The following is a 23,500-nucleotide window of genomic DNA, read 5'->3' as shown; positions in this document are numbered from 1 at the left end:
TAAAGAATCCAGCACAAAGGAGGTGATCTTTAAATGGCAGGGGCATGCGGAGAGAAGAAATGATTGTCCCCTTCCCACGCCAACACTCTCCATGTTCTCACTTTCATGGTGTCAGGAAGTCCCCTGAACATTCTCTGCAGGAAAATACCTCTCATTTGGTGTTTGAGCTTATAGCTTTCATCCTTGGTCCTGATATTTATATGAATTTGAATCTCTGTGTAAAGTAGGATGAAATAATTTAAGCCTTTTATGGTTGTGGTGAGGATTAATAAAATGTGTCCAAATGCCTGGCAGTTGATGTTTCTCTTTTCTTATGACTCATATTACATATTTGTTGAGACTGTTACCTATGCTTACTTTTTTTTTAAAGATTTTATTTATTTATTTTGAGAGAGGGAGAGAGAAAGAGAGAGGGAGTGGGGGGAAAGGCAGAGGGAGAGGGAGAGGGAGAATCTCAAGCAGACTCAGCACTAAGCGTGGAGTCAGATACGGGGCTTGATCTCACAACCCTGAGATCATGACCTGAGCCTAAATCAAGAGTCAGCCGCTTAACTGACAGAGCCACCCAGGCACCCCACCTATGCTTACTTTTTATTACTATTGTAAGGGTGAACTGATACTTACAAAAATCAAGGTGTTTATTTTTAAATTTTTTTTAAAAGATTATTTCTCAGGGAGAGACAGAGGGGGAGAGAGAGAGAAAGCACAAGCAGCGGGGAGAGGCAGAGGGAGAAGCAGACTCCCTGCTGAGCAGGGAGCCCGACATGTGGCTCGATCCCAAGACCCTGGGATCATGACCTGATCCAAAGGCAGGTGCTTAACCAAGTGAGCCACTCAGGTGTCCCAAAGAGAAGATCTCAATAGAGGTGAGAGCTGTTGGGTGAGTCTGTTCTCAAACGATTTATCTATACCTATTAATGTATACCGGACCTTTCATCTCAACATTACGTGGCCTTTAGTGGTGGTTGTGGGGTGACAAAGAATTGAGACTGCAAAAAAAAAATAAAAATAAATGAAGAGATGAAAAGGACCTTTACTAAAACATCACAGGGACTTACTGGGCTGGGAATTGTCTGGTACAGAGATTACTGTGGGAAAACTCAACAGACAGAGATCCTGACAGTTGATGTGTATCCTGGAGAAAAAAAAATAAGACTGCGTGCTACAAAACCAAAAGAGCAACCGTGGATTGCAAGGGGCATGCAACTGAGAGTCAATTGAGTCTTGGAGTCAGTTGAGATGTCCCATTTCAAGGGTCATGCAGATGATGACCTATTACTTTAATTGTTACTGCTGTAATTTAGTTACCTGAGTATATAAAACTCTTTAGAAATATTTGCACTGACTTTATATATCTCATAGACATTAGAAAGCTTGTAAGAAAGACATGAAATGACTTCGGTCTGAGAATTATCCAGTAAGAAATAAAACTCAGCAATTAAGTGCATAATGTTAACAAATTGAATCGCAGAAGAAATCCAGTAAACAATAATGCATTGTTTTTTGAATAAGTATTGAATTAAAAATAAAATAATTGTATTTTATATTTTAGCTACCAGAGGGAAGTGTTTTCCTGGACATTTCCTAATATTTACCATATGTGATGTACCTGCTCTTAATCGGTTGCAGATTAGGTTTTCCTCTGAATTTTAATAATAATTCATATATTTAGTTTATTCAGTTAGGAAGCTATGTTTTCTGGAGGTTTTAAGAAATGGTTTATGTGTAATGTACTACAATAAGGAAAATTATTTTAAGTTTTTGTCTTGATTTTATTTATTTTTAATTAAAAATATTTTATTTATTTATTTGAGAGAAAGAGAGAGAGAAAGCACAAGCAGGGGGAGAAACAGAGGGAGAGGGAGAAGCAGCCTCCCCCACTGAGCTGGGAGCCCGATGCGGGGCTCAATCCCGGGACCCTGGGATCACGACCTGAGCCAAAGGTAGACGCTTAACCCACTAAGCCACCCAGGCATCCCAAGTTTTTGTCTTGATTTTAAAAATGAAATATAGCATTTAGGATAGTGGTGAAGTAACATATTAGTTTGAACCAAGCATCTTCCAGGGAAACACTCTGAAAAGCTTATCAGTGTGTACTGGCAGCTAACCCTACTTTTCTAAATTTTTCATAACAGCCTGGTATTTGGCAATGGGCAATTTTGAATGAAATCTAGCATCATGTGTGAGTGAGAGTCAAGTCTGAACCCTCACTCGAATATAAGAGAAAACAGAGATGTGTAAAATCCATAGTAAAATCTCCATAAATAAAAGATGGATGTTTATAAGACACTTTAGCAGATTAATCAGTATATTTTCTATAAGCGAGAGCATATTCTCCTCTGTGGTTAGCATAGAAAACTTTTTGAGATACAGTGGACTTTTAAAAATCACTAAAGACATTTATATGAGCTAAACTTCTATTTTCTTACTTAACCAATACCATAGCTTATCTTTCACTCCTTAAACATTACATTATATTTAATGTATTTAATATAAAATAAAAATTTTTGTATTTAACTTATATTAAATTAATTTTAATTAAATTATACATAATTTAATATATAAACTATAAATTTTTAAAATGTAAATACATTATGTTTAATGTATTTAATGTAAATATAAATTAAATATAAAGTATAAATTATATTAAATATAATAAATTATAATATAAATATAAATTCAGATATAATGAATAAAATTATAAACAGAACAAGAGTGCGAACATTATTTCATAGTGGCAAAAAAAAGCAGTAGTGCTTTTTCCACATGTTAATTCAAGGGAAACCGTAATGACACCGCCCTGGTCCATAGTTTGTAAGCATCTGCCACATTTGGTGGCTTTTCTGAAGTAGGCAGGGAAAATGCCCTATTATTACAAATGTGAAAGATGGCTCTCCAGAGCAGAAATACAATTTTCCAAATTAAGAACCTCATGGAATCCTTTTCAGTTTTAATATGTGGTTAAATCTATATAAGAAAAATGTACTGTCCAACTTATGGCGCTTCGATTTTTCCTTACTTGGCCTCCATTGTATGTATTTATTTTTCAATTCCTCATTAGTTACCTGGCACACGTTTTGAACATCCCAGAATGATCAGGAAACAAAAGGTTTCAGATGGAGGCATTCTTGCCAAAGCAGACTGGCACTGAAGGAACAGCAGTTTACCATCTAGAATGAATAAACACATTTCAGTGATGTTATCTTTGCTCTGAAAATCTTTATCTAATGCAGCCACAATCAACTGTTTATTTACTTACTGTCAGTTCACATTTTCTCAGCACTTCTAAGTGAAAAGAGATTTGCAAAACAAAAAAATGTTTTGACTTGTTACTTTTTTCATTGAGATTTATTTTACATCTTATCTTTTTTTTGCTGTGATTCATAAGATTTTTAGTTCCTACCAAAACATAAATTTTTCTCCATCTTTTCTTTCCTCCTTTCCAATAGTAGGAGGTGTTAAAGCTGATAATTAAGCAACTGGGGTGACTGAAGAAATTTATATCATGAGAAAATGTGTGGGCACACAGCATAACAGTAACCTCTGAATGAGTAAGGCGACTAATTCTACAAGCATCTGTCTCTGGGTGTGCAGACATGGTCCAGGGATAACATTTTATATATCTAGAGACTGGGTGAGCTGATCATTCTTTAAAAAACCTCCATTAGCATAATTTCTTAGAGCTGAAAATTCAGTATCCCTAAACTGTCAGAGAATTTGAGGTTCTATTACTGGATACAAATCTAAAGTGCAAAAATTCTTTATTTTAGATGAATGGTAAATGCCTTTCTTTTAGTACTCCAGTAAGCCATGGAGTATGGCTTATGTGCTCTTGTGGGAGTCCAGGAGCCTATTAGGACATGTTCCAGGATAAGAAGCCGCCCCACCGCTGCGTGGAATCGGGTCAAGGAAGGAGAAAATGTCGTGATTTGGAGTATAGGCTTATATGTGCTAATAGAACCATCTGTGTGTGTAAGACTGATCTGATGAATCACAGACCTCTACCCCTGAAACAAATAATACATGTTAATTAAAAAAAAAGAATTCAGAAAGAAGATTTCAGGCCCCAAAACCCTCATAAATGAAAATTTTTAAAGTAAAAAAAAAACAAACCCACCATGTGTAGGAAAAGACAAAGTAGGAGAGCTGACTAATCTTCAGTAGATTGTCATATTCTTTTTTTAAAAAAATATTTTACTTATTTATTTGAGAGAGAGAGAGAGAGACAGAGATAGCAAGAGAGAGCAGGAGCAGGGAGGAGAGGGAGAAGCAGGCTCCCCGCTGAGCAGGGAGCCTGATGTGGATTTCGATCACAGGACCCTGAGATCATGACCTGAGCCGAAGGCAGACACTTAACCGACTGAGCCACCCAGGTGCCCCAGATTGTCCTATTCTATTAAACTTCTAGATCCTATTCTAAACTCCTATATTTCAAATTGTAGTAAAGTGGTTCTTGACATGTCTAACCATTCACCTTTATCTTTTTATCAATATGTAGTCCACCACCACCAACAATCAAGCTTGCTCAAAGTTCAAGGCAAGCTCAAGAGGCTGTCAGTTAGCATTTTGGCCAGATATCCTCTCACCTTTATTGAGACAAAATTGAAATTTCTGGAACACAGATATTGATGAAAGGGTTTCTTGTTTGCTGTTTGAGAGCAGAGCATGCTACTTTTTATATAACTCTTTTTTTCAATTTCATCATGTTGAGAATGTCATACAAAACATGATTTTATTATGTATATTTGTAAAACAAAACAGCATCAGTTTGACAAATTACTTAATAATTCTACTCTCTTCTTTGCCCAACTCCTCCCATTCTCTTACAAAGTTCCTTGTATAACCAAATTTTCTTCAGAAACTCAGCCCTCAGTTACATATCAGCAAATGAAAATTTGTGCTGAATAAGACAGAAATGAGAATGCTACATTGTGTTCAAGAGAAGGAAACCCCCGTACATGATATTTAACACTTACAGTAGTACCTCAGTAAATAAGTCAAGATACTTATGCTTTATTCCATGAGCTTCTTTAACATGAAGGTCCATTTTTTTTTAATCTTCAAACCAAGTCCAGAGCCTGGCAGAAAACATAAAGTATACTCTCATTTTTAAATGAATGAATGAATAAATGAGTGAATGCTGTAGATAACTGAAAGGGTAAAATTATCATGGATATCATTAGCATATTAATGTTCTCCAATATTAATTTTCTCTAATACAGTCTAATGTCTCTATGTGGAGTATTAGGATTTGTACTTTCATACATATCATCTCAATTATATTTAAAAATATTTGTATCATAGAATAGAGAAAAAGGCTCTTTTATGGATTTATTTAGGTATAATTGAAAAATAAAATTGTAATATATTTAAAGTGTATAATGTGATGATTTGGTATACTTTTTGTTTGTTTGTTTTGGTGGGAATGCTTAAGATCTACTATCTTATCAAATTTCAAGTGTACAATCTAGTATTATTAACTATAGTCCTAATGTTATATATTAGATCTTTCAAACTTATTCAACCTATAACTGAAAGTTTGTACCTTTGACCAACATCTCCCCATTTCTCATATTCCCCACCCCTGGCAACTACCCTTCTACTCTATTTCTATGAATTTGACTTTTCTTTTTTTAGATTCCACACATAAGAGATAGCATATAGTGTTTGACTTTTTCTGTCTAGCTTATTTCACTTATCATAAAAATGTGAACAAATTAGGTATAAAGAAATGTATGTCAACATAATAAAGGCCACCTATGACAAGCCCACAGCTAACATTATAGTCAATGGTGAAAAGGTGAAAGCTTTTCCTCAACTATCTGGAATCCACTTTTGCCCCTTCTATTCAATATGGTACTGGAAGTCCTAGCCAGAGCAATTAGATAAGAAAAAGAAATGGCATTCAAATCAGAAAAAGCTTCTTAAATAATCCAGTAGTGAACATTCATTGCATACCTACTGATTCTATTTTAAACACTTTGCATAATTTAACCTCACAACTCCCTTAAGAACAAATGATTATTATCATTTTCTAGAAGAGCAACATGATGCACAGAAAGGCTAATTGAAGGTTTGTAGCTAAGTTGCTGAACCAGAGAGTCTTAACCATTACATTATATTGTTAATGGCAGTTCACAGTATTCAAGGAATATGGCTTTTTAATGTAAAACTTTCTGTCATTTATCTGGTATTTTGGAGGAAGTTACATTCTACACCAATTAAGTGCTTTGGACATCCTTTGAATTATTCTGTAGGGAATATGGACTGATATATTTTATGAAGTGAGTGATAACACTATTTCATCTTGTATTTGGTAAAACCAAAAAAACAAAACAAAACAAAAACAAAAACAAAGTTGAGACATGTTTACAAAAGCTTAAAGACTCCGTGACATTTCTTGCAGTTAAGCTGGTAAAATAATGTCCAAGAAAGAGTGAATTACAAAATAATCATTCTGTTAGTTTTGAAAATACGGAGCATTATAAAGAATTGGCTAGCACCATTGAATTCATACCTTATATACCTTCTTTCACCTTAAAAAAGGACTGTCATTCCCCAAATATATACCACATTAAAAATAAAATTCTTCTCCACAATCTGAAGTTAGTCACATTCTACTACTATTTTTTTTTAGGAAGCTCAATCTGCTCTTCTCTTGTCACATCTTGTGTTCTCTGGGTAAGTGACATATCGCTATCATGCTCCACTCACCTTGAAGTTGGGAGCTTTGTCCGTTTGTGTGTCTTTCTACCCAACACCCATCCTGGATTTCAATATTTGCTAATTAGATATTTATTGAATGGGCATTTGATACATAGCCTATTGGATAAAGGAATACTTGCAGAACATCTGAACCATTCATCTCCTAACATATTTTCATAAGGTCATGAATCCAATTAGAATTTTTATATGTTAAGATGAAACAAAGTTGTTACAACCTGTTGGTACTGTTCTTTGTGTTCTTTAACTCTAGCTGCCATAACAAAATACCACAGCCTGGATGGCTTAAACAACAGACGTTTGTTTTCCCACTCTTCTGGAGGCTGGAAGTCTGAGATCAGGGTACCAGTGTGGTTGGTTTCTGGAGAGATTCCTCTCCCTGGCTTGTAGGTGGTTGCCTTCCCCTGTATGTTCACATGGCGGGGAAAGAGAGAAAACACAAACTCTCTGGCTCTCCTTAGAAAGGCAGTAATCACATCATGAAGGTTCAACCCTCACAACCTCATCGAAATCTAAATATCTTCCAAAGGCCCCATCTCCATCACAGTCACATTGGGGATTAAGGTTTAAACATTTGAATTTTGCTGGAACACAATTCAGTCTGTAGAACACTTCCTTAAAAAATACTAGGTTTTCATGAAAACTTTTCTGCATAGATCTTAACTCATGAAAAATTCATCTACCCTGAGTCCTGAAGAATGTACTTGTTTCACAAACGTTTCAGCTGAAGTGCTCCTAGTGGCTGAGTGCTTTGTTTATTTTAGGATAGAGCTTTGCGTGGGAGAGAGGCCTCAGGCTGAGAAAGAAGGCTGCTCAGAGACAGGTGGACTGCCAAGGCTCTGAGAAGTTGCACTCCTTCTTGCCTTTCAGAGACCCAAAGTGCTTCTAAATATTCCTGGAAGATTTTTGAAATGCACTTTTAGGAGGGACGAAGTAAAATAAAATTGTCTACTTTACTGTTGATATTTAGAAACTTTTCTTCAATCATTTGAAATCTGATCTGTGCCATCTATCAATTTGGAAAAGATGAAATCTTTTCAAACATGTGCTGAATGTGTACCATTTTTGCTAGTTCAGTTGCTCACTCTGAGTGTTTAATGTGTTAGAATATGGAATGGTACAGTGGAGCATGGTTTGAGAAGAAACAGAAAACACATGTATAGTCTTGGGGTTGAAAATTTCCAACAAAACCAACTATTTGACTCTTAGCTTCTTGAGGTGAAAATTTGGATTACCTCATTTCCAAAGAAAAGTGAGGTGCAAAAAAGAGTGTGTGTGTGTGAGAGAGAGAGACAGAGAGATTTATCAGTGAAATTGCTTAAGGATCATTAAAATGAAAAAAGGGATATATAAGAAAATCATCTTAATGACAACTTTTGATGCCAAGTCCTATGTATGTAGTCGGTTGAAACATAAGTTCTCTGTAGAATTTGCACACATCCATGAAAAACTCCCAGTAGGCACAATCCTCTAAAACCAGGATGCTGGGTAGGTATATTTACAAAGACTTCCAAACAGGAACTGTTAGACTACAGGAAGCCCATTTTCTATATGTCTGCATAACATCAATTAATATTAACAAGAATTGTATCTTAATATGGAGAGAAACAGCTTTCTTAACTTTTACCTCTCTTTTCCCCCTAATAAGTTATTGCTGACCACAATGCTCATTAGTGGCACAATAAAAAGGGGCTACTGGTAAATAATAACAATTCTTTGTAATTATATACAGCACCTTTGATCAGAGCAGCTCAAAGCCTTCGTAACTCATTAATTTTTGAAATGCCTCAGTGAAGTGTGAGGGTGTCAAGGATTACTACCCTCATTTCGTAAACAGAGAAACCGAGTTTTGCAAGAAATTATCCCAAGGTCACTCAATGATTGGGTGACAGTATCAGGGATATGAACTGTAAGCCAGAGACAATGAGAACAAACAGCTCAACAGAAGCCAACAGCTTCTCAGAGATTGCTGAGTAACTTTTTGTAATGCTCAGAAATAATACGGCTTTTAAAAGCATATTTTTCATTTAGCTTTTACTTGAATCATTTCTACTAGTAATGGAGAGCCCTCCACAGTTTCCCATTTAGATCACTTAATATTGGGGCATTTCCTTGAGCCTTCTCTGTGTTTATATTTCTTCTACATGAAGAAATAGTGTATGTACGTTTTCTTTGAAACCATTCACATTAATTACTAATAGAAAAAAAGAAGAAAAAATTACATATATAAATCTCCACCTCTATATATGTTAGGTCCATGGAATAGTAATCCATTTCATCCACTGATTTTGAAAAACATTAAAAGATATATTGTATTGTGCTTCATTGTAATGCTCATCTGAATCAAGATCAAGGGTATAGATCCTGCATTATTATTATTATTTTTCAAAAGCTGACTTCTCAGTTACAATTTGAAATGACACTCAAAAGATGGCAAATCAGATTTCCTTTAAAATTTGTCTCAAGCCCCCCATCCCCCGTGTGGTTTATGGGGAGGATGAAAATTTCTCTTTTCCGTGATTATTTTTACATTGCCTCTTTGCTCTGTTATGGTTACTTAAATTTTCAAAGGCTTGTGTCTTGGGACACTTGTGGAGTGAGTGTCAAAGTCTCTAAGAAACAGGCATTAACTTGTTTGTGTGTGTGCGTGTGTGCACATGCACACACGCACGCACACACACACACACACACAGGAGTTTGTATTTTATGTCTTTCCCCATGCCCCAATTTCTAAGTATATCACAGTTTTATACATAGTAGACCTTCCAGATTGTCCATTGGTTTCCTTGTTATTTTGCTGAAGCCTTCCTTTTCTCATACTATCGTTTTGTTTTTATGACATACCAATTCTCTCTCATCTTTATCTCTTATGTGTTTCAGATAAAACTCAATAATACTGTCTATTTAAATGCGGTCTATTGACCTCTCTCAGGATACCTGAGGTGCTGATTAGAATGCACATTCCTGAGAACGAACACGTACCTACTGTCTCAAAATCTCTGTGATAGGAGCCCTAGAATATATAAATTTAACACAGGCCTTCTAGAAGATTCATATACACATTAAACTAAAGATTTTATTCTATCTTATAATCATCGATAATACTTTTATAACACTTACTGTGTGACAAGTATTGGTCTTAATGTATAGGAACTCATTTTATTCCTGCAGAAACCCTTGGGATGTTATAACTTGAAAAAAGCCATGTTGCTAAGAACAAATTCCTACTCTCCATATAAATTTATAATGTACTAGTCATACGTAAGATGACAAGACCTTTAACCTATGAGGTAGAATTTCGGATTTAAATGATAAGTTGCAAAATTAGTATAGAAAAATCTTGACTACCCTTCATTCAGATTGAATTGCTTTTAAAAATATTTATCTCGGGTGTGGAGCAAGATGGCGGAGGAGTAGGAGACCTGGATTTCGTCTGGTCTCAGGAATTCAGCTGAATAGGGATCAAACCATTCTGAACACCTACAAACTCAACAGGAGATCGAAGAAAAGAATAGCAGCAACTCTCTGAACAGAAAAGCGACCACTTTCTGGAAGGTAGGACGTGCGGAGAAGTGAATCCGAGGCGATATTTAGGAGGCTTGATGGCGGGGGAGGGGCCTCCATGGGCCACTTCTAGCAAGTGATAGAGCCTCAGAGCACAAAACTGGAACTTTTTGAAGTCAGCTCCACTGAGGGACGTCGCTCCAGTGGCTAAGCAGGGGGTGGAACCCTCGCGGGACAGTGTGGTCTCAGGACCCTCGGGGTCACAGAAAGACCGGGGGTGCCTGAGTACGGCAGAGCTCCCAGGTATCGGAGCAGGGAAGCTGGCTGCAGAGACGGAGCCGAGGCACGAGCTCTCAGCTCCGGGTTGCCATAAACCATGATCCGCAGCACAGTCGGGCCACTGCTCCTCCAGCAGGGACCCAGCAAGTGGCAGATCCGGGGACACTCCCCTTCCTCCCCGGGAGGAGGGCGCGGGAATGCACCGCAGGGATCTGCTGGGTTTGGAGACTCCACACGGGGTCCGGTGCCAGAGATAGAAATGCTCGGTCACAGGCCGGGTGAGCACGGAGTGCGGCCGGAGACCGGGGACACGGGAGTGACTGCTTTCCTCTGGGGGCGCACTGAGGAGAGGGGCCCAGATTTCTCGGATCCTCTGGGCGGAGATTGGGAGGCCACCATTTTCACTCTCAACCTCCAAAGCTGTACCGAAAGCTTGCAGGGAACAAAAGCTCCAGAGAGCAAACCCGAGCAGATTATTTAGCCCAACCCGGCAGGGGCGGGGCAATTCCGCCTCTGGCAAAGACATTTGGGAACCATGGCAACAGGCCTCTCCCCCGAGTATCAGCAAGAACAGCCAGCCAAGACCAAGTTTACCCATCAATGAGAATGGCAGAACTCCAGAGCTAGAGGAATACTGCACATAGAATTCATGGCTTTTTTACCATGATTCTTTAGTCTTTCAAAGTTAATTTTTTTAACTCTTTTTTTTTTAATTTTTCTTTTTCCTTTTTTCAACCAACATCTTATCAATTCCTTTTTTAAAAAAAATCTTTATTTTTCATTTTTAGAGTCATATTCTATCCCTTCATAGTAGTTACCCTTTTTTTTGGCATATATATATATAAGTTGTTCTCTCTTTAAAATTTTGAGATACAGTTTCTTCTAACAGATCAAAATATACCCGAAATCACTAGTGTGTGGCTTTGTTCTAGTCTCCTGCCTGATCACATTCTCTCCCTTTTTTTATCTCTCTTTTTTTAAATCCTATTCTTTCTTTTTTTAAACAACTTCTTATCAATTCCTTTTATAAAATTTTTTACAATTTTCATCTTTTTTTTTTTTATTTATTTGACACAGAGAGACACAGCGAGAGAGGGAACACAAGCAGGGGGAGTGGGAGAGGGAGAAGCAGGCTTCCCGTGGAGCAGGGAGCCTGATGCGGGACTTGATCCCAGGACCCTGGGATCATGACCTGAGCCGAAGGCAGACGCTTAATGACTGAGCCACCCAGGCACCCCTACAATTTTCATCTTTACAGTCATATTCCATCCCTTCATCGTATCAACTCTTATTTTTGTACATATATAAGTTTTTTTTCTTTAAAATTTTGGGAGGCACTTTCTTCTAACAGACCAAAATACACCCAAAATCTAGTGTGTGGCACTGATCTATGCACCAGTCTGATCATATTTGATCATATTCTGGTTTTTTTGTTTTGTTCTGTTTTTGTTTGTTTTTATCTTTTTCTTTTTCTTTTTTCGTTCTATCCCTTTCTTTTCCCCTGGTTTCAGGTCTTTTCTAATTTGTTTAGAGTATATTTTCTGGGGATGTTTCTACCCTGTTAGCATTTTGTTCTCTCATTCATCTATTCTCCTCTGGACAAAAAGACAAGATGGAAAAAATCACCTCAACAAAAAGAACAAGAGGTAGTACCGACTGCCAGGGAACTACTCAATATGGACATTAGTATGATGTCAGATCTAGAGTTCAGAATCATGATTTTAAAGATACTAGCTGGGCTTGAAAAAGTATGGAAGTTATTAGAGACACCATTTCTGGAGAAATAAAAGAACTAAAATCTAACCAAGTCAAAATCAAAAAGGTTATTCATGAGGTGCAATCAAAAATGGGGGCACTAACTGCTAGGATAAATGAGGCAGAAGAGAGAATCAGTGATATAGAAGACCAAATGATGGAAAATAAAGAAGCTGAGAAAAAGAGAGATAAACAATTACTGGATCACGAGGGCAGAATTTGAGAGACAAGCGATACGATATGATGAAACAACATTAGAATAATTGGGATCCCAGAAAGAGAAGAAAGAGAGAGGGGGCAGAAGGTATAGTGGAGCAAATTGTAGCAGAGAACTTCCTTAATGTGGGGAAGGAAACAGGCATCAAAATCCAGGAGGCACAGAGAACCCCTCTCAAAATCAATAAAAATAGGTCAACACCCCGTCATCTAATAGTAAAACTTACGAGTCTCAGAGACAAAGAGAAAACCCTGAGAGCAGCTCGGGAGAAGAGATATGTAACCTACAACGGTAGAAACATTAGATTGGCAACAGACCTATCCACAGAGACCTGGCAGGCCAGAAAGTACTGGCATGATATATTCAGAGCACTAAACGAGAAAAATATGCAGCCAAGAATACTATATCGAACTAGGCTGTCATTGAAAATAGCAGGAGGGATAAAGAGCTTCCAGGACAAACAAAAACTAAAGGAATTTGCAAACATGAAACCAGCCCTACAAGAAATATTGAAAGGGGTCCTCTAAGCAAAGAGAGAGCCTAAAAGCAGCATAGATCAGAAAGGAACACAGATAATATACAGTAACAGTCACCTTACAGGCAATACAATGGCACTAAATTCATATCTTTCAATAGTTACCCTGAACGTAAATGGGCTAAATGCCCCAATCAAAAGACACAGGCTATCAGATTGGATTAAAAGACAAGGTATGCTGTCTGCGAGACTCATTTTAGACCCAAAGACACCCCACATTGAAAGTGAGGGGGTGGAAAACCATTTACCATGCTAATGGACACCAAAAGAAAGCTGGGGTGGCAATCCTTATATCAGACAAATTAGATTTTAAAACAAAGACTGTAATAAGAGATGAGGAAGGACACTATATCCTACTTAAAGGGTGTATCCAACAAGAAGATCTAACAATTGTAAATATCTATGCCCCTAACATGGGAGCAGCCAATTATATAAGGCAATCAATAACAAGAGCAAAGAAATACATTGAAAACAATACAATAATAGTGGGGGACTTTAACACCCCCCTCACTGAAATGGACAGATTATCTAAGCAAAAGATCAACAAGCAAATAGACTTTAAATGACGCACTGGACCAAATGGACTTCACAGATATATTCAGAACATTCCATACCAAAGCAACAGAATACACATTCTTCTCTAGTGCCCATGGAACATTCTCCAGAATAGATCACACCTTAGGTCACAAATCAGGTCTCAACCGGTACCAAAAGATTGGGATCATTCCCTGCATATTTTCAGACCACAGTGCTTTGAAACTAGAACTGATTCACAAGAGGAAAGTCGGAAAGAACTCAAATACATGGAGTCTAAGGGCATCCTACTAAAGAATGAATGGGTCAACCAGGAAATTAAAGAAGAATTAAAAAAAATCATGGAAACCAATGAAAATGAAAACACAACTCTTCAAAATCTTTAGGATGCAGCAAAGGAAGTCCTAAGGGGAAAGTATATAGCAATACAAGCCTTTCTCAAGAAACAAGAAAGGTCTCAAATATACAACCTAACCCTACACCTAAAGGAGCTGGAGAAAGAACAGCAAATAAAGCCTAAACCCAGCAGGAAAAGAGAAATATTAAAGATCAGAGCAGAAATCAATGAACTAGAAACCAAAAGAACAGTAGAACAGATCAACGAAACTAGGAACTGGTTCTTTGAAAGAATTAACAAGATTGACAAACCCCTGGCCAGACTTATAACAAAGAAAGGAGAAATGACCCAAATCAACAAAATCATGAATGAAAGAGGAGAGATCACAACCAACACCAAAAAAACACAAACAATTATAAGAACATATTATGAACCACTATATGCCAGCAAATTAGATACTCTGGAAGAAATGGATGCATTCCTAGAGATGTATCAACTACCAAAACTGAACCTGGAAGAAATAGAAAACCTGAACAGACCTATAACCACTAAGGAAATTGACGCAGTCATCAAAAATCTCCCAACAAACAAAAGCCCGGGGCCAGATGGCTTCCCAGGGGAATTCTACCAAACATTTAAGGAAGAATTAATACCTATTCTCCTGAAACTGTTCCAAAAAATAGAAATGGAAGGAAAACTTCCAAACTCGTTTTATGAGGCCACCATTACCTTGATCCCCAAACCAGACAAAGACCCCATCAAAAAGGAGAATTACAGACCAATATCCTTGATGAACGTGGATGCAAAAATTCTCACCAAAATACTAGCCAATAGGATCCAACAGTACATTAAAAGGATTATTCACTATGGCCAAGTGGGATTTATCCCTGGGCTGCAAGGTTGGTTCAACATCCACAAATCAATCAGCGTGATACAATACATTAACAAAAGAAAGAACAAGAATTATATGATCTTCTCAAAGGATGCAGAAAAAGCATTTGACAAAGTATAGCATCCTTTTTTGATCATAACTCTTCAGAGTATAGGGGTAGAGGGTACATACCTCAATATCATAAAAGACATCTATGAAAAACCTACAGCGAATATCATTCTCAATGGGGAAAAACTGAGAGCTTTCCCCCTAAGGTCAGGAATGCAGCAGATGTCCACTATCACCACTGCTCTTCAACAAAGTATTAGAAGTCCTATCCACAGCAATCAGACAACAAAAAGAAATAAAAGGCATCCAAATTAGCAAAGAAGAAGTCAAACTCTCACTGTTTGCAGATGATATGATACTTTATGTGGAAAACCCAAAAGACTCCACCCCAAAACTGCTAGAACTCATACACGAATTCAGTCAAGTGGTAGGATATAAAATCAATGCACAGAAATCAGTGGCATTCCTATACACCAATAACAAGACAGAAGAAAGAGAAATTAAGGAGTCGATCCCATTTGCAATTGCACCCAAAACCATAAGATACCTAGGAATAATTCTAACCAAAGAGGCAAAGGATCCGTACTCAGAAAACTATAAAATACTCATGAAAGAAATTGAAGAAGACACAAAGAAATGGAAAAACGTTCCATGCTCATGGAATGGAGAACAAATATTGTGAAATTGTCAATGCTACCTAGAGCAATCTACACATTCAATGCCATCCCCATCAAAATACCACCCACTTTTTTCAAAGAAATGGAACAAATAATCCTAAAATTTGTGTGGAACCAGAAAAGACGCCAAATAGCCAGACGAATGTTGAAAAAGAAAAGCAAAGCTGGCGGCATCACAATTGCGGACTTCCAGCTCTATTACAAAGCTGTCATCATCAAGACAGTATGGTACTGGCACAGAAACAGACACATAGACCAATGGAACAGAATAGACAGCTCAGAAATGGACCCTCAACTCTATGGTCAACTTATCTTTGACAAAGCAGGAAAGAATGTACAATCCAATGGATAAAAGACAGTCTCTTCAACAAATGGTGTTGGGAAAATTGGACAGCCACATGCAGAAGAATGAAACTGGACCATTTCCTTACACCACACACAAAAATAGACTCCAAATGGTTGAGAGACCTAAATGTGAGACAGGAGTCCATTAAAGTCCTAAAGGAGAACACAGGCAGCAACCTCTCCGACCTTAGCTGCAGCAACTTCTTCCTAGAAACATCACCAAAGGCAAGGGAACAAGGGCAAAAATGAACTCTTGGGACTTCATCAAGATAAAAAGCTTTTGCACAGCAAAAGAAACAGTCCACAAAACCAAAAGACAACCGACAGAATGGGAGAAGATATTTGCAAATGACATATCAGATAAAGGGCTAGTATCCAAAATCCATCAAGAACTTATCAAACTCAACACCCAAAGAATAAATGATCCAATCAAGAAATGGGCAGAAGACATGAACAGACATTTTTCCAAAGAAGACATCCAAATGGCCAACAGACACATGAAAAAGTGCTCAACATCACTTGGCATCAGGGAAATCCAAATCAAAACCTCAATGAGATACCACCTCACACCAGTGAGAATGGGAAAAATTAACAAGTCAGGAAATGACAGATGTTGGCGGGGATGCGGAGAAAGGGGAACTCTCCTTCAATGTTGGTGGGAATGCAAGCTGGTGCAACCACTCTGGAAAACAGTATGGAGGTTCCTCAAAAGGTTGAAAATAGAGCTACCATATGATCCAGCAATTCCACTACTGAGTATTTACCCCAAAGATACAAATGTAGTGATCCAAAAGGGTACATGCACCCCAATATTTATAGCAGCAATGTCCACAATAGCCAAACTGTGGAAAGAGCGAAGATGTCCATCGACAGATGAATGGATAAAGAAGAAGTGGTATATATACACAATGGAATATTATGCAGCCATCAAAAGGAATGGGATCTTGCCATTTGCAATGATGTGGATGGAACTGGAGGGTGTTATGCTGAGCGAAATAAGTCAATCAGAGAAAGACAAGTATCATATGACCTCACTGATATGAGGAATTCTTAATCTCAGGAAACAAACTGAGGTTTGCTGGATTGGGGGTGGGGTGGGAGGGATGGGGTGGCTGGGTGATAGACATTAGGGAGGGTATGTGCTATGGTGAGCGCTGTGAATTGTGCAAGACTGTTGAATCACAGGTCTGTACCTCTGAAACAAATAATGTTAAGAAAAAAAAAGAAGAAGAAGATAGCTGAAGGGGAAGAATGAAGGGGGGGAAATCGGAGGGGGAGAGGAACCATGAGAGATGATGGACTCTGAAAAGCAAACTGAGGGTTCTAGAGGGGAGGGGGGTGGGAGGATGGGTTAGCCTGGTGATGGGTATTAAAGAGGGCACCTTCTGCATGAAGCACTGGGTGTTATGCACAAACAATGAATCATGGAACATCAAAAACTAATGATATAATGTATGGTGACATAAGAATAAAATAATTAAAATAAATTATCTCTGGAGTGGTACATTTATTTCATTGAGATCTTCTTTTTCTTTGGTAGAGCAGATTTATTCTGTCTTTGCGTCTCAGTCATAGAAAATGATGTATTTTCTGGAAAGTTTTGGACTTTATAGGCATTCTTCCATTGTCCATTTTTGTTTTTCGTTTCTTAAAATTTTCTCACAAATGGACTATCTCCAAGAAAATATTTTTTCCCAGGGATTTTTCTGGGATAATCAAGAAAATTGGGAGATAGACAAGGTATTAGAAGATATGAAAAAATCAGCTGTTACAGTAATGAAGACAGTGTGTAATTGGTGAAAGATCAATGTAACATAATAAGGAAACTAGAAATAGACTAACACAGATAAAATCAACTGAATTTTGATAGAGGAGTAAACATGCAATGGAGAAAAGAAAGTCTTTTCTACAAATGGTGCAGTAACAACTGGACATCGACATGCCAAAAACAAACACACAAACAAAAAAACCCCAAAAGAAAATAGAACTTGAATACAAACTTTACACTTTTCCCAAAAGTTGACTCAAAATTGATGATAGACCTAAATGTAAAACACAAAACCATAAAATTTCTACAAAGTAACATAAGAGACATTTTAGATGACTTTGGGAATGGTGATAACTTTTTAGATACAACACCAAAGGCATAATCCAGGAAAGAAATAATTTATAAGCTGAACTTGATTAAAAACTTCTAGTCTGTGTAAGACAGTATTAAGAAAATGAAGAGACAAGCCATAGAATGGCAGATAATATTTCCAAAGATGTATCTGAAAAAGGACTGTTATCCATAATATATAGAGAACTCTTAAAAGTCAACAATAAGAAAGTGAATGAGATGATAGGCATATTAAGAGATGCTGAATGTCATATGCCACTAGGGGCATACAAATTAAAACAACGAGATACCACTACCTGCCTATTAGAATGGCCAAAATTCAAGACAGTGACAACATGAAACACTGGTGAGGATGTGGAGGAACAGGAACTCTCATTCATTGCTAGTGGGAAGGCAAAATCGTACAGCCACTTTGGAAGACAGTTTAGCAGTTTCTTAAAAAGCTAAACACACTCTTACTGCACCATCCAACAATCACTCTTCTCGATATTTACCCAAATGAGTTGGAAACTTGTATTTTCACAAAAACTTGCATACAGATGTTTATAGCAACTTTATTTGTAATTACCCAAACTTGGAAACAACCAAGACGTCCTTCAATAGGTAAATGGATAAATAAATCATGGTACATCTGACAACAGGATATTATTTAGTACTAGAAAGAAATGGGCTATCAAGCCCTGAAAAGACATGAAGAAACCTTAAATGAATATTACTAAGTGAAAGAAGCCAATCTGAAGAGGCTGCCTAATGATTTCAACTGTATGACATTCTGAAAAAGGTAAAATGGGGAGGGAATAATACAACCGGGGTTAGGTGGGAGGGAAGGATGAATAAGCAGAGCACAGAGAAATTTTAGGGTAGTGAAACTATTCTGTATGATACTCTAATGGTAGGCACATGTGACTCTACAATTTGTCCAAATCCACAGATTGTACGAAGCCAAGAGTGAATCATAAAGTGAGATCTCACATTGTGAGATAATGATATGGCAAGGTAGATTCATTGATTTTAACAAATATACCAAGCTGGTATGAGATGTTGATGGGGGGATGCTGTGAATGTGTGGGGCAAGGCGTATTTGGGAACTCTGTATTTTCTGCTCATTTTTATTGCAAACCTAAAACTGCTCTAAAAAAGTCTGTTATAAAAAAAATCAGTGCTAGTTTTATAATGTGTCATAATGATAGGGTTATGAAGAAAATGCACCCTTTTTGGGAGATGGATACTGAAATATTTAATGGTGAAATATCGAAATATTTTTCACTTCCTTTCAAAAATTTTCAGGTTTTTTTTTGTGTGTGTATACATATATGTGTGTGTGTATAGAAATATAAAAAATTGGCAAACATTCGTCATTAGTAAATCTAGATAATAGGGATATGGTGAATTCATCATATAATTAGTTCTACTACTTTTATATATTTTGATATTGTTCATAATTAAAAGTAAAATAAACACTTTTATCCAATTACCATAGTTAATTTTTAACACGATTTGTTTATTTATTTTAGAGAGAGAGAGAACGTGCATACAAGAGTGGGGAGGGGCAGATGGAGAGGAAGAGACAGAATCCCAAGCAGACTCCACACTGAGTGTAGAGCCCAATGCAGGGCTCATCTCATAAACTTGAGATCATGACCTGAGCTGAAACCAAGAGTCAGACACTTAATGGACCGAGCCAGTCACGCGCCTCCATATGTAAATATTTTTAAATGTTAGATTGGTTCATGTTGATTTATTAGATTAATATGCCATGCATTGGGGCAGGAATTTGCATGATTTAATTTGTTTTTTTGTACAAAACCATGGGAGGCAGGTGTGATGATCCCGATGTTTGAGGTGAAGAAATTGAAGTTGAGATCTTGCTAGTCTCTTCTCATTTTTTACCTAGAATTCCCAGATGCCCCTTTACTCTTGACTCCTCAGAATTTCTTTCATTCTGTTCTTTGAGGTGGATACTGTAACATTTTGTTATAGCAGGGAACACATGAATATTCTTTCCAATCTTTGGTCTGTGGATTCTTTCATTCCTCATGGCTTTCCCTTTAGGGTCATTAAAACTCAAGCCTCACGCTTGATAGACTTGACTAAAATATATTTAAGCAGCATGCCATTCAAATTATTTTTAAGAAGAAATTTTCTACTGTTGATTTAGAGACCAAGAGATCCATTTTAGCCAGCATAATTTCTGCTTAACTAATTTAATCTGTACAAAATTCCATAAGCAAACCCGAAACAAGCCTTCACCATTTTTTTTTTTTTTTTTGGCTTTGGATGTAACAATATTTCAAAAATGAATCAAATAAAGGTAATAGCCCCCAGGCAGAGCAAATGGCTCTAACGGCAATCTCCTACACATTCTTTTGGTGGAAAGACTGATAATGAAGATAAAAATGTGGCAGCCCAAGGGTTAAGCCCTCCATGTGCTCTATTAAGTAACAGTTTGGAATATAAATACATAGAAGTTCGTGCCTTTTCAGAAGTTCAAAATGGGAAGAGATGTCAACGGTCAACTCTTCTCTTCTTCTGATGGACCACGTGATTTCCAGCAGTAGTTGATGGTCTATAATTGCATGAAGAGACTTATTTTTCAGTCCTTTCATTCATTTTCTATTGGTTTCAAGTCCATTATTTGTGGCAGCCTAAGATCACAAATAAAATATTATAATTGTAGTTGATGGGAATTAACCTTTTATGGGTAGGAGATGTGAATTCTGGGGCTCGAAACTCAGACTAGCTCTGTATTACTTGGACAAAACAGTCAAGCCATCCAGATCTTGGTTTCCGTATTTACACAACTCAAGGGAATGTGATCATTTGTAAGTTTCTCTTTGGTTCTAAAATGTTAATGATGGTACCTTACATTTAAGTACAGTCGTCATGGAAAGATAGTAGGTAATCCCCAATTCATGAAATATTGGGGTTTTCTCCTTTGTGGGTTAATTATACTTTATGTTAATATTTCTAAATTTTTTTTTAAAGATTTTATTTATTTATTTGAGAGAGAGACAGAATGAGAGATAGAAAGCACGAGAAGCAAGAGGGTCAGAGGGAGAAGCAGACTCCCTGCTGAGCAGGAAGCCCAACGTGGGACTCGATCCCGGGACTCCAGGATCATGACCTGAGCCGAAGGCAGTCACTTAACCAACTGAGCCACCCAGGCGCCCTCTAAAATTTTTTGTGAGCGTGAAGACAACCTGGGGTGCATGTTGAGGTGTGAGCTTTGTTGAGTTTGGAGAATGACCAGGAATCCACATTATAAGTTAAGTCCTCTAGATGATTCTGCAGCACACGGTACTCAGGTGGTGCTTTGAGGAACGTAGTACTATAATTCCTGCTAGGAAACAGTGCTCAAACTTTTCTGTGGAACAATCATAAGGGAAATGATTCTCCCAGCACTGCGGTAGAGAGTCACCTCTGCACTGATTCTTACCCAGGGACAGGGCCTTGTCAGTGTAGGAGGTGGCAGAGTGACAAACATAAAAATAGAGGAAATCACAGTTTGAAAAACCTTCTAGGTGATTCTCAAAGGTTGCTTTGAGAGTGGTGGGTGGTGGCGGTGGGAGCTTGACTCCTTCCACACTTTCTGCAGTTAAGAACACTGATTAAAATAACATGACTACATATACGAAGCACTGCATGACTTGCTTAAAATTATTTTGACTCAATGTGTATATTATATTGTAAGACATTCATAGAGAAAAAGGCAAATCAAAGAAGCTTTCTCAAGAAGTATCCCTCACCCTAAAACTAATTCATTTTTCTTTACTCTGGGTCAAAGCTCTCCCCTACACTTCAAATTTCCCATTGTCCTTATAAACCCTTCTAAACCAGTGGCTACTCCATTTTCCTCATCCTTAATCTTCTCAAGAACTATTTTTTTTTAACCTTTTCAGTTTCTTCTATTATTTGTTCATTTTCTATTTCAGTGATTTCTTCCCTTATCTTCATTATTCCTTATTGTATTACCCCACAGTTGTGCCATAGGCCCTCCCACTCCAAATTTACATCAGATATCGAAATTGATAGTTTCACATACACACACCAAGAGGGTATGAAAAGGTTTATTCCTCATATGATGAGGTTTTCTGGGGAGAACAGGCCAGGTTCACAAGTGGGCATAAGAATGGCTTGAGAGGGTGGGGAGAAGAGAAGCCTGGCTTTTCCTGTGGTTAGGTGGTGGGGCTGGGGTGAAGACTCTGCTTGTAGCATGTACTGGCATGGTGTGAACTTCTCACTGACATCAAGGGTGAGAGTACCTAGGCTTTCTTAATAGCTTGCCCGCCTATGGGGTACGGTGGAAGGACGGAGGCTGAAAACTGTCAACGGTCAAACATCAAAAAAAGAGTGAGACTCTTTATTACCCCACCATTTGCTTACTTTGGGGTTAATTCAGTTTTCAAACTTTTTTTTAAAGGCTTAAGGTGAAAGCATACATCGATTTTATACTTTAGACCTTTCTCTCACAACGTAGAATTTAAAAGCTATAAATTTTCTTTGATGTACTTTTTTGCTCCATTCCAAATATACATATAAATTTATTTCATTTTACAATTTTAATATATTTAAAAATTTCCCATTTGATCTATGGGTTCTTTAGAAGCATGCTGTTTAAGTTCCAAATATTTGGGAAATTTTTCTAGATATCTTATTGTTGTTGATTGCTAATTTAATATAGTTGTAATCAGAGAAAATACTCTGTATTATGCTAATCCTTTGAAATTTATTACAACTTATTTTCAGGCCCAGCATATGGTCTATCTTATTCAATGTTCTACCTGCACTTGGGAAGACTGTATGTTATGCTGTTCTGTGTAATGTTCTATAAATGTCAAATAGGTCAAGTTGTTCAATAGCACTGTTAAAATTTTTTACATGTTTACTGATCTTTTTGTGTGTGTCTTCTATGAGTTATTGAAAAGTATTAAATTCTCCAAGTAAGATTATGGATTTGTCTTTCTCTCCCTTTAGTCCTGTCAACTGTTGTTTCATATGTTTAGAAGCTTTATTATTACATGCCTATACCTTGAAGATTATTATTTTTTCCTTTTAATCATTACAAAATACCCCTCTTTGGCTCTGGTCATACTCTTCATCTGGAGACGCTCTGCCTGATGGCAATATAGGCACACCTGATTATATTATGTATTATACATCTGATTCTTTTACATTATATATTATATATCTGATTCTTTGCATCGTGTTTGCATGGTTCACATTTTTTCATTCCTTTACTTTCAAAATTTTATGTCAAATGTATGTTTCATGTTAACAACAGATACTTTGGTCTTGGTATTTTATTTGGTATAACAATCTCTGCCTTTGTATAAGGATATTTAGACTATATTTAATGAAATCACTAATATGTATGTGTTTAAATATATCATCTTGTTATTTGATTTCTATTTATCTTGTCTGCTCTTTGTTCTTCTGTTTTCTCTTTGTTCTCTTTTTATCTTGCCTTTTTAGAGGTTTTTTTTTCTTTTTTTGGTGATGGATCCATTTTATCTATTCTGTTGTTTTTAATCATGC

The 23,500-nt window shown here is 37.1% G+C and overlaps 1 protein-coding gene across 1 annotated transcript in view; it reads left to right on the top strand.

Moving 5' to 3' along the window:
- Positions 1 to 4,606, top strand: part of OFCC1 (orofacial cleft 1 candidate 1) — a 65,778-nt gene extending 61,172 nt beyond the window's left edge. The window contains exon 10 of the mRNA XM_035728348.1: positions 4,499 to 4,606. Within this exon, the coding sequence (XP_035584241.1) occupies positions 4,499 to 4,606 (108 nt within the window). The remainder of the gene's footprint in view (positions 1 to 4,498) is intronic.
- Positions 4,607 to 23,500: the final 18,894 nt, after the last annotated feature.

Source organism: Zalophus californianus, chromosome 7, assembly GCF_009762305.2.
Source record: "Zalophus californianus isolate mZalCal1 chromosome 7, mZalCal1.pri.v2, whole genome shotgun sequence".
Taxonomy (NCBI): domain Eukaryota; kingdom Metazoa; phylum Chordata; class Mammalia; order Carnivora; family Otariidae; genus Zalophus; species Zalophus californianus.
This window is presented reverse-complemented; position numbering and strand designations above follow the sequence as displayed.